General features: G+C 55.8%; 1 protein-coding gene across 2 annotated transcripts in view; it reads right to left on the minus strand.

Moving 5' to 3' along the window:
• Positions 1-3,748: 3,748 nt before the first annotated feature.
• Positions 3,749-14,305, minus strand: part of LAMC3 (laminin subunit gamma 3) — a 59,314-nt gene continuing 48,757 nt past the window's right edge. Inside the window, exons 22-28 of one of the 2 annotated variants that reach the window (XM_055326632.1) lie at positions 13,154-13,301; positions 12,000-12,179; positions 11,747-11,849; positions 8,818-9,017; positions 8,110-8,256; positions 7,904-8,003; positions 3,749-5,287 (exon numbers count right to left, since the gene is read on the minus strand). In XM_055326632.1, the coding sequence (XP_055182607.1) occupies positions 5,037-5,287; positions 7,904-8,003; positions 8,110-8,256; positions 8,818-9,017; positions 11,747-11,849; positions 12,000-12,179; positions 13,154-13,301 (1,129 nt within the window). In that variant the 3' untranslated portion in view covers positions 3,749-5,036. The remainder of the gene's footprint in view (positions 5,288-7,903; positions 8,004-8,109; positions 8,257-8,817; positions 9,018-11,746; positions 11,850-11,999; positions 12,180-13,153; positions 13,302-14,305) is intronic. The other variant, XM_055326641.1, reaches the window with a different exon arrangement.

Here is a 14,305-nt window from a genome sequence, read left to right on the forward strand (position 1 = left end):
CGGAGGGACGGCGCGGGGGCCGGACACACCCCTGCGCCCTCCCCCCGCCGCCCGCCGCCCGCCGCCCGCCGCCCGCCGCCGGCATCAAAGCGCCTATTATGCGGGACGCCGCGCCCGCCGCCCGCCCCTCTGCTGGAGGACGCGGAAAGTGCACGGCGCGGCCCGCGGGGTCCCCCGGACTCGGTGCGGCCGGTCGGGGCGGCCTCCGCGGATCAGAGGCGGGCCCCAGGGCAGCTGTTAGGTTACGGGGCGCTGGGGCGGCGCGCGCTTGCAGAAGGCAGGCCAGCCGCCCCCAACTTTAAATTCTAGAACGAGAATTACAAGGGACGCCTGGGTGGCTCAGTGGGGGAGCGTCTGCCTTCGGCTCAGGGCGCGATCCCGGGGTCCTGGGATCGAGTCCCGCGTCCAGCCCTCTGCCTGTGTCTCTGCCTCTCTCTCTCTCTCTCTCTCCCCTCTCTGTGTTCTCATGAATAAACAAATAAAAATTTTTGAAAAATCTATTTCTTGAGCACTCCCTATGCATCAGGCACTTTGCCAGATCACTACAGGATATATTTTATGTCACTTAATTCTCAAAACTCTATGAAATAAGACTGTGTTCCCGTTTTGCAGAAAAGTCAGGCAGCTGAAGCCTGGGGGCACAAGACCACTGGGATGATAGGCCAAGCCTCCAGCTCCTGTGGGAGTGGGGCTCAGGGTGCAAGAACCAGGGACAAGTGACAGGGCCATAATGAAGCTTCCTGTCCAAAGCAGGACATTTCTGAGAGTGAAGGGTGGCACTGCTAATAATTATGCTGGTGGCCACAGGTACAAATGGGCACTGTCCTGAGCAAATGGCACACCTGGTCACCAGTATGTCCCCCCCCTCCCCTCCCACACAGAGTGTGTCCCTGGGGATTGGATCTGGAAAGTCCCCTTCCCCACAGACTTACCTTCATCTTGACCCAAGGATAGTGATCCTGGGACTAGCTGGGTGTCTTATTTTTCTGAGGTTGTCCCTGGGGGAGGAAGTGGCCAGGCTGTGTGTGACCTTGGGCAAGGCACTCAACTTGAGGCTCAGTGTCCTGACCTGTAGGATGGAGGCAACAGTGCCTCTCACCAAGCAGGGGCTGATAAAACTTGTATGACTTTCAGGGTGGTTTAAGCAGATAGTAAAAGTTTACAGGGGACAAGGGCTTAGGAATAAAAACCCTTGGTTGATGGAGATGTTCCATCTGGAGGCCAGACCTAAAATGGGGCCTCGTAACCTGCCTCCTGATCTAGGCTCAGATGGCCTGTTGCCCTGGTCAGTGGCGGTGGCTGGCCCCATAGGCCACTCTGCAGGGCAGAGGCCACCCCACCTTCCAGTGCTCAGCTGCTGGGCTGCATTGCTAGTCAGATGTTTGACAGCGGTCACATTCCACTCAACACAGCCCACCTCTGGGGCCAGAGAGCGGCTCTGCACACACCAGGCATGACGGGACCGTGTGAGTCACAAGATGTCAAGCCTGAGGGCAGCCCCAGTGGCGCAGTGGTTTAGCGCTGCCTGCAGCCCGGGGTGTGATCCTGGAGACCCAGGATCGAGTCCCATGTCGGGCTCCCTGCGTGGAGCCTGCTTCTCCCTCTGCCTGTGTCTCTGCCTCTCTCTGTGTGTCTCTCATGAATAAATAAATAAAAAATATTAAAAAAAAAAAAAAAAAAGATGTCAAGCCTGAGGTACGTCACCGTGGAGTGGAGAAGAGGCCTACTGTGCCCTCCCTGCCCTCCCCACCCCGTGTTGGGATGCTGAGGCTGGGCTCAGTCACAGCTTGAGTGGGTGGGGGTTTAATGCCAAGAGCAGGCATCAGAGTGGCTGTGTGCCTCCATCAGCAGAGAAGGTGGGTGTTGGGGAGGAGGGACCCGAGGGCACACAGTCTTCAAAGAACCGCAGTCTCTTTGGCACCACCTATGCCAGACACTGGTCATCAATCTCACTAGCGAGCACCATCCTCCTGCCCCCGTCCTCCCTCTCGTACCTACTGAGTCACTCCCTGCATCATTGCTGTCCACCACATCACACACACACACACACCTCTAACCCCCCATGGCCTTGGCTGTCAGGTTCTCTGTGGAGGGGCATGCCTCCCTCTCCTCTCTGAATGAACTCCCCCGGCAGATCTAGAGAGGGTATGGAGCAGCTCTCACCATATGGCCCTGCACCCAGAGACCTCTGTTATTCAGAATAGGACTGGGGGGCCCTGGCCTAAGCTGGGTCTCTCTTGAGAAAAGGTGGAATCAGGACAGTTTTAAGCTGGTCTCTGCATTTGACCCAATGATGGGGTGGGGGTGGGGGGGCATGAACGTCCTCTTCCATCAGGCTCAGGAAAAGCAAAGAAAGCTATTCTGCAGGGAAAAAAGACAGAAGCAAGTGCAGAGGGGGAAGGAGAGGCAGAGGCCCAGGGAAGAGGCAGGAGGGAGGGGACAGGAGAGTCCCCACCCCAGGCTGTCTGGAGGCTTGGCAGTCCTTCCCACCCCAGGATCCTAGGAGACACTCCACGACCTCCCAATGAACCCCTTTTAAATTTTTTTTTAAAATTTTTATTTATTTATGATAGTCACACACAGAGAGAGAGGCAGAGACACAGGCAGAGGGAGAAGCAGGCTCCATGTACCGGGAGCCCGACGTGGGATTCGATCCCGGGTCTCTAGGATCGCGCCCTGGGTCAAAGGCAGGCGCTAAGCCACTGCGCCACCCAGGGATCCCATGAACCCCTTTTAAATTTAAATGAACCTGGGATCCCTGGGTGGTGCAGCGGTTTGGCGCCTGCCTTTGGCCCAGGGCGCGATCCTGGAGACCCGGGATCGAATCCCACGTCGGGCTCCCGGTGCATGGAGCCTGCTTCTCCCTCTGCCTGTGTCTCTGCCTCTCTCTCTCTCTCTGTGACTATCATAAGATAAAAAAATTAAAAAATAAATAAATAAATAAATAAATTTAAATGAACTTGAAGGACAGCCCTGGTGGCTAAGTGATTTAGAGCCTGCCTTCCACCCAGGGCCTGATCCTGGGGACCCGGGATCGAGTCCCATGTCATGGAGCCTGCTTCTCCCTCGGCCTGTGTCTCTGCCTCTCTCTCTATGTGTCTCTCATTAATAAATAAATAAAATCTTAAAAAAAAATAAACCAATTTGAAAGGGTTTAGACTATGTGGCCAAGAGCCTAGACTGCACATGCTCCATAATCCATCGTACCACAACCTAGGTTCCTGGAATGATCTGCCCCGGCCAGGCCCCCACCCTGTAAACCCGGAGCTATTGCCCACCCTTCTGCCTGGAAGGTTCCCTCTTTTTCCCCACCCTTTAAGGCCAGGCCCAAAGCCCTCCTCTTCTTCCTCTTCCTCCTCCTCGGTGTGCCTTTCTATGCCGGGGGACATTTGATTTTGAGTTCAGTTTCCTGCCTGAGTGTCTCCAGCCTGAACCAGAAGTCAGCTGAGGGCACCTCACACCTCCCTAGGCTTTGCTTGGCAAACCCCCTGGAGCAGAGGGGAGACAGTGGGTGCCTATGGTCGTAGGTCTCATCAAAGCCCTCCACATGGGAAGACTGGCAAAGCCAGTGAGCTCTGCTTTTGCCACCTTCCTGCTACTGCAGTGGACCGGGGTGGCTCACCGAACATTCTTCCACCCACTCGCGGGTACCAGGCGTGCGTACCCACATGCCAGAGTAGTGAATCGGCACCCACAGCCAGGGCCTCTGCTGCCAGCCAGCACGAGAGGACCAAAAGCCTGTCACCCAGATAGTAAAGAAGTCCTTTATTTTCACATTAAACAGAAGTGGTCCATGTTGCTGCATGTCCCCCCTGCCTGGGGCAAGAGAAGCCATGGGAGGGGTGCCACCATCGGTCCCAGAGTTGAGGGCCTGCTGTCTGCTGGAAGAGGGCCCTGGGAATGGGGAGGGGCTCCGGAGGGAAGGCCAGGAATCCTGGGCAGAGGCTGGCAGGCGGCCTGACCACAGGAGGACTCCCCAGCAAGACAAACTGGCCTCCACACCCAGCAGGGGCCTCCCCGGTGGCAGGTGGGGCCACAGGGCCTCAAGGCCAGTGTCAATCAGTCTAAGGCCGACGGAGGTCATGGAGTCACAAAGAGGAGCTCCCACATGACCCTCAGTCCCCTGACCTAGGTCCCCTCCGGCCCTCAAGGCTCAGCTCTGTGGACAGGCCACAGGCTGAAAGGAGCACCAGGCCCAGGGCAGGCAATTCCCAGGATCCCCAGAGACCAAAGTATTCTACGCTGCTGGTGATAACCGTGCAGCTGTGGGCCATCCTCCCGGCTGGCCAAGTAGGCTGTCCCATGGCTCCAGAAGTCCCTGGGCCTCAGGTTCCACTGCTGAAACCCCTCAGATCTCGGCTGAGGACCTTCCATCTCTTGGACTGCTTGGTCCCTTGGTGGTGTGGAGCTGCCGGTCAATGGGTGAGAAGCTGCAGCAGAACAGGGGGAGGCTCTGGGGCTCTGGCTCTTACTGAGCCCACCTGGATCTTTGCGGATGGTCCCCCTCAGCCTCTCAGGCACCATACTCTGCCTGGGTCCTTGCTTTCAGGAATGAGAGTGAGGACTGTAGCGCCAGAGGGTATTTAACATAACCCGAGCATCCAGAGGGCACACAGCACAGCTGGTGCTCGCTAACCAGCTGTGGACTGTCGTGTGTGCATGCACAGAGGAACTTCTATGGGTTTGAGCATTATGCCCACAGGCGTGTCCCCACAAGGCGTACATATGCATATATATGTATGTGTTGTTAACACTGGGGTGTGTGTGTTTATGCATCGTAGCACGGGAGTGCCTGCTGATGGTGGTGGGCACCCAGGGGCCACCTGGGTGAACTGTGTACATACATTCACTCCAGTGGGCATGGAGGAGATATGGGCATGGACTTGGGAGGCTATGTGAGCATTATTCAGGGTGGACACACAGCGGCAGACTCTGGTGCATGTGCCTGCATGGGTGCACTTGTGGGATGCGTGTGCATGCCCTGGGCTAGGGCCACAGCCTGCAGAGGTCGGGGGGTGGGGGGGTCTGGGCAGCCCTCACTGCCAGCTGGCACAGCTCTTGGGCAGGCTCTGCAGAATGGCCTCCAGGTTCTGCTTGTCAGCACGGATCTCAGCAAGGTCGTTCTCGAAGCTCTGGATCTGCAGCTCCTGCTGCTCAGACTCCTGCTCCAACAGCCTCAGCTTCCCCTGCAGGGCCCCTGGAGGGCTCAACTGCAGCCTCAGGCGCTCCAGTGCCCACTGGGTCTCGTTCAGGGCCTGCACTGGGGCTTGATGGGTGTCCAGTGACCCTGCAGAGGGACACAGACAGCCTCAGCACAGGCCAGCCCCCCTGCAGGCACAAGATGCCTGGTCAGACCCCATCCCTAAGATCCTTGCCAGCCCAAACCATCCAGGATTCTGACTGTCCACAACCTACCAAGAAAGCAAGGGACAGAGGGGGCAGTGTGCCTGGCACCCCCCCCCCCCCCGGATTCACATGAGGACTCTGAAACTTTCCCCTTACGCAGCACTGGGTAACTGTTCATTTTTGTTGGTGGTATTGCTATTATTGATAAAAGGAAGGCCCTGTGTGAGTCCTGAGCCCATTTCCTAGAGCAGTGCATGTGCACAAGGTTCCCATGAGTCCTACCGGCTCCAACATACCATGTTGATTTGCCAGGGGCACACATTTACAGATACCACCTGTGCCAAGATGTGGGTAAAAAGCAGCATCTCTGGCATTAGAATGAGGATGGGGCCAGCAGATACGGCAGGAAGGGCTGCGGGCCCAGGGAAGCAGGCAGTGGGGGTCTCATCCTGGCCCAGCACAGATTAACTCTATTTCTTGGAGTTAAATACTTCCCACAGCCTCTCCAAGGGTGAATCATGGTGGTGGGGCCAGGTGCTCACATCTGAACTGGGTGGTGGTGGTGGCGGTAGCCTGGAATCCATGGGCTGTCTTCTGACCCTCGTCACCTCATCATTTACAGGTGACATTCAACAGGAAGATGAGGTTCAGCCACATGGGAGAGTAGAGGGGATGGGGAAGTACTTTTTTTTTTTTTTTAAGATTTTATTATTTGAGAGAGAGAAAGAGAGAGCATGCATGAGCATGAGCAGGGGAGTGGCAGAGGGAGAGGAAGGAGGTCAGCAGGGAGCCTAATGCAGAACTCGATCCCAGGACCCTGAGATCATGACCTGAGCTGAAGGCAGACACTTAACCACTGAGCCGCCAGGTGCCCCAGGTGAAGTAAGTTCTACATGGCTTCTAATCCCACAGGATCCCACTGAGCTCAGGGGTCCCCTAGCCCCAAATTTCCTGGGCAACAAAGGTGGGGGTTGGAAGGCAGGAATAGGTAGAGGGGATCTGAGCCCTGCCGGCCTGGGCAGATCCCACTCACAGCAAAGACATCGGTCCACAGGCAAGTCCAAACTGCCTGGCCTTCGAGCAGGTTCGGGTCCAGGCAGCAGCCGCACTCTACCTGCCCGCTGGGGCTCCCAGGCATGGGGCAGGGTCCAGCTGTGTGCTGCTCTCGCCTGCACCCCCAATCGAGCACAGCACCAGGACACACGGATAAATGGCAACAGCCAAAGCAGTTTACCCTTGCAGAGCGTTTGTCCCGGGCTGGGCACCAGGTCCACAGTGCTCTGGGTCCTTGGCATCGGGGACAGACCAGTCAGTGGCTGCCAGGGGACACCCTGAATCGGTTAGACCCGCGTGTGAACCTCGACTTTTGTACTGACTGCCCATGGGGCCCCAGGCACCTCATGTAAACTCTGTGCCTCAGACTGCCTATCTGCCAAACGGCAAGAGAATCTGTGTCCTTGCCTCTAACGCAGAGAATTCTAGAAGATCATGTGCAGGAACAGCGTTAGCGTGGGCCTGATGTGCAGACACAGCCCAGAACGTGGCGATTCCTCCCTTGTTGATAACAGTAAGTGAAAATGCGTGCTGTTCTACAGGTGACCCTGAGGATGCGACGCTAAGTGGCAGAAGCCAGTCACAGAAGAACAAATCCTGGGTGTGAGTCCACTGACATGAGGTCCCTGGAATGTCAAGTTCAAAGAGATGGAGGAGAGAATGAGGGACACCAGGGGCCAGGGGAGTAGGGAGTTCATGTCTGATGGGTGCAGAGTGTTTCGGGTTGAGAAGATGAGAAAGTTCCGGAGACAGAGGGTGGGGACGGCTGCACAACAGTGAGAATGTATGTAACGCCCCTGAACCGTATGCTTGAAGATGGTTAAAGAGGCCAATGTTGCATTATGTATTTTACCACCATTTTAAAAAATGCAGGCCTGCTGCCTCCGCACCCTGCTCTGAGGCCTCTGGGCCTTGCTGCACACTGTCCCCTTCATCTGAAATGTCTCCTTGCCGTGGCTCATCTCCCTTTTCCCTCCCCCGAGAGCAGCTGCTGCTCGCTGGCTCTTGCCACACAGCGTGGCAAGCACTTTCTAAATTATGCAAGGGTCTACTCCCATTTTACTGATGAGGGGACTGAGGCTCAGAGAGGTGGGGTGGGTTTCCCAAGTGGTTTTCTCACAGCCCAGGATGGGAAAGCATAGACTTGAGTCTTGGTCTGATTCCAAGCCAGCACCTTGATCCTCGACAGCACACTTGCTTCTGTGATATCCATGCTCCTCCGAAACCCTCAAGCACTCAGGGCCAATCTGCTCCTGCTGTGGTACCCGCAGTGGTCTGTGTGCTAGGTTTTCTGCGTCCTCCTCCCCTGGCCAGACTACTGGCCCTTGGAGGCACATAGTGACCGGCCTGGGGATGCCAGCCCCTCCTTGCCTGGGGGCCTGGGCTTATTACAAATGCTTTTGGCCGAGGATGGGGGACCTGCATGGCTGAGGGGGAGATCTTCTCTAGGGCTCAGCCTCCCAGAAGTCCTGAAGGTGCTCCAGGGACCCAAGGGTCTCCTTACCCAGCCTGGCGAGCAGCTCCGACAAGACCTTGACATCCTTCTCCAGGGAGGTCCGTGATTCCCAGATCTGCTGCTCCACGGCATTCAGTCTGGCACCCACCTGGGGAGGGAGGAAGGGAAAGCTTGAACAGGGCTCCTGCCGGTTCAGGGGGCCAGGGGGACATGGGAGTGTGTGCGGTGTGTGTGGGGGTCCTTGGCACACATACCTGCCCAGCTGCCTCCAGCTCCTGTCTGCGGTCCCCTGAAGCTAGCACCTGCTGGGAAGCCTGTCGGAGCGTTGTCTGCACCTGGCTGGAGAGCCGGCCTGCCCGCCGGTGCTCCTGCTTGCCCTCCCTGAGCAAGGCCTTGGCGAGCTGTGGGGGCAGGCAGCAGTGGGGGTCAGCAGAGGGTGAGTGGAGTAAAGAGCAGGTAAAGAGCACTCAAGGCCATCATGCCAAGCAGGCACCAGTTTGTGCCCCGCACCATACATTCATTCCACAAACGTGTACCGGATGCTGGCCAGATGCACAAAGCTAGCGGGGGGCCAGAGGGATGCACCTGGATTAGACCTTGGCCCCAACTAAACAACAAGGGCCTAGAAGTTTGGGGGAGTAAAGCCAAACAGACCTAGGTGAGAGCCCTGGCGATGCATTAACAAAACCCGGCTGGTCCTCAGGGTACTCACCTGTCCCATGGGGATAATAGTGACACCTATTTCTTGTGGGATCAACAAGGTCACTTGCATGATACTCCAGGGCTCAGAGCCTGGGATCCACTGAGCCCTTAGTAAGTGTGGAGCATTCAGCATTGTCTACACAGAAGGGGGCAGGGCTGTAGGGACCACATTTCACCTACGGAAGGGCAGCTCTTATAGGACAGTCCTCCCACAGGCCCAGGAGCAGGGACATCACTGTTGTCACCTCCATGGCCCTGACCTTAGCACTGTCCTTGGCCAACGTCTCGGCTTCCTGGCCCTTCTTCTTGGCACTGGCGGAGACAGACGCTGCATTTCCCAGCATCCTCTCTGCCTGCTTGGTCTTCTTTTTCAAGTCTGTGAGAAGCCTGCCCCTGACCGAGCCTGCCTTCCTCCCCAGCGTGGCCGGGTCCTTGGGCTGAGGAAACTGCCGCTTCATTCCTGCAAACCCGGGGGAGGCTGTGTCAGCAAGGCGGGCTTGTGCCTCAAGAGCCTGCCCGGCAGCCACGGCCAGACACCCAACCAGCCTCAGGCCTGCAGACGATGTGAGTGGAGGTTCTAGATGCAAGAGAGCTACCTTCTGAGGCTTGTTTGGGAAATAAACAAATAATGAGCAAGATGTACTGCTCAGTGATTTTTATTTCATTTTATTTATTTATTTGAGAGAGAGAGAGAGTACTGGATCTGTGGGGAGGGGCACAGGGAGAGGAAGAAACAGACTCCCCACTGAGCAGGGAGTCCAACACAACATGGGACTCGATTCCAGGACCCTGAGATCATGACCCGAACCAAAGGCAGACACCAACCAACTGAGCCACCCAGGTGTCCCCTGCTCAGTGAATTTAAAGATTCATAGTATATTATGATGTTTATTAAAATCTCGAGATTACATGGTGGTCAATGGCTGGGCCAGGGGTGGGAATGGATGGGGAGCCACAGCGTGGCACTCAGCAAATCCATTCAGCCCTTTGTTTCTATGACCACTTATTCCTATAAGGGCTTTGAGGCAGCTTACAGTGATAGGTAAGTCAACAACTGGACCATTAAAATAAAAAAACTAAGGGCCACATGCAACTGGGGGGATAAGGAAGGAAGGGAGGAAGAAGTGCCAGAAAATTAGGATAATGATATTGCAGGCACTGAATGCTCTACTTACCTCTGAGCTTCCTAGCAGCCAAGATAAAAAGGGAAAGTATTATGATTTGCATAGGTTTTCTTACCTAAAAAGAAGTAGCTTGTCTCTGTAAAGAAGACTTTTACCCTTTCGTTCAGATAAAATTCAAGGGAAATCAGGAGTACTGATTATAGCCAATTTTTAAAATGAATCAAACCTTCTAAGGCAGAATGTCACATAATTTTCTATGAAGATAATCTGGAAATTAGATTTGTTTCTTGTGTACAAAATTGGCATTTCTTAAAATGCAATCCTTGGAGTCCTAACTCTAAGCATCAGGAGGAAATGTCAATCAAGTTTAAATAAAGAGAACCAGGTTTCCCTATTGCAGGACTTCTCAGGGTCTTTACTACCCTAGGGTGCGCACTGTGTGGCCTCGAGAGGGCACTAGAATAGCGACATTTCCTAAACTGATCTGAACACAAACCCACTGTTGGCACAGCATGCCCACACTCCCCCAGAGGGCAGAGGTCCGTGGTGGGACTCACATCTCTTAGGGACAGCAGATGGAGTTGGGGAGGAAAGCCATAGAGCCACTAGGACCATAGAGCCTGACTCCGGATCTGGGCTAAGGGCCCAGGGCCACACCCTGGGGAAGGCTGCTCCATACTCCGTATTTTGCTCAGTCAATTTTCCTTGCATCCTGAATACCAATTGAGCACAGGCCAAGTGTTGGTGAAAGGAGGTGTCTCTGAAAGGGGGCAGGAATGGGGAAAAGAGCCCGGGTTAGCGGGTTGAGATGAGTCCTTGTGTGGATCGTGGTACTGCACCAGGGAGGCCAATGTCCATGCAGTATGTATGTCTGACAATGAGAAGGTGATGCCTCTTGAGCTAGTGAGCACGCATCACTGGAGGCAGCCCAGCAGAAGGCGGGGTGTGGGGGGGCAGCATATGGCTTTAGCAACCCTTAAAAATATTTTATGTTCTAAAGTCCTAAGGTATCTAGTATCACTAGATATCACTGAATTTACATTTTCCTAAACACGACTCAGAGGCAAGTGCACACAGCCATGCCTTCCCCATGAGAAGCCCCCTGACCCATGGGTGACTGGGACTTCAGACCGCAGAGGGACAGAGAACAGGAGGCACCGACCAGCTTGCCCCCTGCCCCAGAGGGCAGGGGTCTGTGGTGGGACCCGTATCTCTCAGGGGCAGCGAATGGAGTTGGGGAGGAAAGCCATAGATCCACTAGGGCCACAGAGTCTGACTCCTGATCTCAGACTCCAAGAGGCCTCTGGGGCTGAGCGTGCTCCTGCCTTGCCCAGTTCACTGGCACCGAGATAAAGGGTGAGGGGTCTTCTGTCTGCAGCAAAAAGGACATCAGACAAGCCTATTCCATAGGGGGACGTAGAGCTGGAGGACGCTAACATGGGACGGTTTCCATTCGGCATACCGCTGACCCTGGGGAGTTATCAATCCCTCTCCTGGGTCTACACATCTATAAAATGGGACCACTTAGCCTCATTTTCCTACAGCTCAGAGGAGACCTGGATTGGCATCAACCCACACCCCCCCTTTTTTTTTTAAGATTTTATTTATTTATAAATAAATAAATAAATAAATAAATAAATAAATAAAATAAACCCACTCCCTTTCTAAAGAGAGCTCTGCCTCCTTTCCTATTGCCCCAGCTGAACACCAGACTGTGGCAGCCCTTGTACCGGTTGGACAGGACCCCCGGTAGGGGAGGACTAGACCAGGGACAGACAGTCAACAGCATCAGAGTCTCTTCCGGCCCTGACGGTTTTGTGTGTGGTCTGATGACTGATGGCCACGTGGGAGGGTACCTGTGAGTGGTGTTTGAAGGAAAGACAAGAAGCCCTGGGAGAGGTCCTGGCTGGGGGGAATGGGCTGTTTGGCTTATGCCCACACAGCTGGACTTTTGTCGCCTTCTTGTCCCCAGAGCCAAGCTGCTAGGGCTGAGGCAGGAGTCCAGGTGGCTGTCATGGGCATTTGGGCATCAAGAGGCCCAGGGCTCAGCAAGGATCATGTGTACCTTCCAGATCAGCCAGCAGGGTCCTGGCTCCCATGACAGTCACTGTGGCGGCCTGGACAGATGAAGAAGCCCGGGTCAGGGCAGCTCTGGCCTCCTGGCGTAGCTGGAGAGAGAGGAGAGAGGCTGGGCAGGGGGTTACAGGTGGGAGACACTGGAGGGATAGAAAGAACTCTCCCTGGTCTTTGCCCTCTCCTCTCCCAAACCTGTACCCTACCCCAGGACACCCTCAGGGCAGCCCCCACCAGGAGCCCACCTGCATGAGGGGCTGGGTCTTGTGCAGCATAGCCTGGGCAGTGGCCTGGAGGGCCCAGGCAGCCTCGGTAACCACCCGCTCTCTAGATGTGACCGTCTTCTCCAAGGCCTGAACTTTCAGGTCCAGGGCCCCAGCCTGGGACTTCTGGGGCTGCAGGGAGATGGCAGGCTCAGGCAGGACCTGGCAGGAAGGTTGTGGGGCAGACCCTCCAGTGGGTGAGAGGCAGCCTGGGGGCGGGAATGGGGGGGCACTGCATGTGGACCCCAGGAAGCAGGGGGGCCAGGGTGGGGATACCAGGCAGGGGAACCTGTCTCTACTCCAGCTCTACTAGTTACTAGAAGTGAGGCCTCCCTGACCTGTACTTCCTTCCCCAGGTCCATAGTCAGTGGAAACCCTGGGGCCTGATGTGCCTCCACATTTAGAACTTTCCTGACTCGAGAGAAGCAGAACTGTGCAAGTACTGCCCATCCTCTGGCACCTTCGGCGGCAACTGGGGCCACGCTCAGGGTCAACCCCGTTAACACCCGCATAGTACTCTTCATGTTCAGGAGCAGGGAAGCAAAGACCCCAAATAAACAGCTTCGGGTTGGTCAAGTTTTGCCCCAAATGCATTTGTAGAAGCTTAATCTCATCCTTAAAGTGCAGTTTCTGAGTTGTGGGATTTCAGGATTACAATGGAGCTGATTTATTCAGAGAGCCGACAAGCGGTACGCCCACCTTGCCCATTACTTATGAATCATCTCCCGGCCCCCGTGGACGCAGCCCTAATGTAACCTGATGGGCAAGCTCTAACAGAGGACTTAACCAGAGCAGGGGGAGGCTGAGTGGAGTCCTTGGCCAAAGTCACAGATCTGGAGCAGCGGGGCTGGGATTTGATCCCATGTCTTTGCTAATGCCACTACCAAGAATAGGCCCAGCCTCGCTATTATCACCACAATCAACAACAAAGACTGGCTGAGCCCTAACTCCATGCCAGGCAGGTGCCCCGCCAAGCCTCGGAGGTAGATTATCTTGTTTTAAATCGACTGCTATATAAAGATAAGCTACATCATCTGCCTCTGCCTGGGCTGCACTGGTTTCCCAGCTGCCACAGCCACCCACCTCCGCGCCCTCCCACCCCCTTGGAGCTCCAAGGACTGCCTGGCCAGGCTGACCAGTGCCATGGGTGCAGCCAGCAAGGCCAGGCGCGGGGCTGCATCTACACCGACTCGCTGCACGGTGGCCAGCGCCCTCTCCGCTTCAGGCAGCACCTCTGCTGTGGCTGTGCCCAGCGCCTTCTGGGCCGCCTGGACATCCTGGTACCTGAGAGAAGACAGCAGAGGTGGCTCACAGGGTGGGGCGGGGCACGGGGCCATCCTTCCCCATGGCTGCCCCCCACCCCTCGCTGGAGCCATCTGTAACTTCCCAGGCAGAGCCGTCCTCTGCAGGCTCAGCACCCAGCAGCTGGCCTCAGAAACTGGCTGCTATTCGGCAGAAGAGGCACCACATTCTTGTTTCTTCATTCATTCAATTCAAGCACTCTTTTCTGAAGGGGCTTGCCCTTGGTTTCCGCCTGAGAATCATCTGTTTTGCAAATGTTTGGAGCCTCTGGCTGAATCACTAAGCAGTAAATGCGAGGTGCGGTGCTGGTGCGGAGGAAGGGACCTCAGCCTAGGCCCTGGTCTTGGCTGGGCTGTGCCCTTGGGTGACCTTGGGCATGCTGCTCTCCAGATAGATGCAGAGTCCTGGGCTGCATGGTCGCTCTGGGGCTCCATCAGCACCAAGGTGCTGGAATCAACCACCTAGGACTTTCCAGCTGTCCACAACCTTCCTGCCCAGCTCCATCATGGGCACTGCTGGGGCACGGTCCCCCACCACTGTACTGTCTCTTCTCCCTCCCCACTTCTCAGAGAGCCGGGGTCCCCACCGCTGTCCTAGGAATGAGTCATGAGACCTCACCCCACCCACGCCAGAGGGCTCAGGGATGGCTACCTGATGGGAGGTGGGTCTCAGATTCTCTCATCTAGGAAGTCAATCTGGGATTTATGAAACCTTGCTGGGTCTCTCCTGACCCTTTGACTGCAGAGGACATAGGAGTGTCACCCAGAGCAGAGAAGCAGAGGCCAAGCAGGAAGCTGCTGCCTGACAGGAGGAGCTGCCTGGGGCGGAGGGGGTTGGCAGGTAGAGCGGGGCTGGGGGATGCTGCAGGGGTGAGAGAGAATGGTGCTGCTCTGGACCTTCCTGGTTCAAGTTCTTGTCCCTTCTCTCCAGAGGCTGAGCCACACCCCCAGGCATAAGTGGGTTCCTGTAACTTACCACCCAGTCAG

Source organism: Nyctereutes procyonoides, unplaced genomic scaffold (assembly GCF_905146905.1).
Source record: "Nyctereutes procyonoides isolate TBG_1078 unplaced genomic scaffold, NYPRO_anot_genome, whole genome shotgun sequence".
Taxonomy (NCBI): domain Eukaryota; kingdom Metazoa; phylum Chordata; class Mammalia; order Carnivora; family Canidae; genus Nyctereutes; species Nyctereutes procyonoides.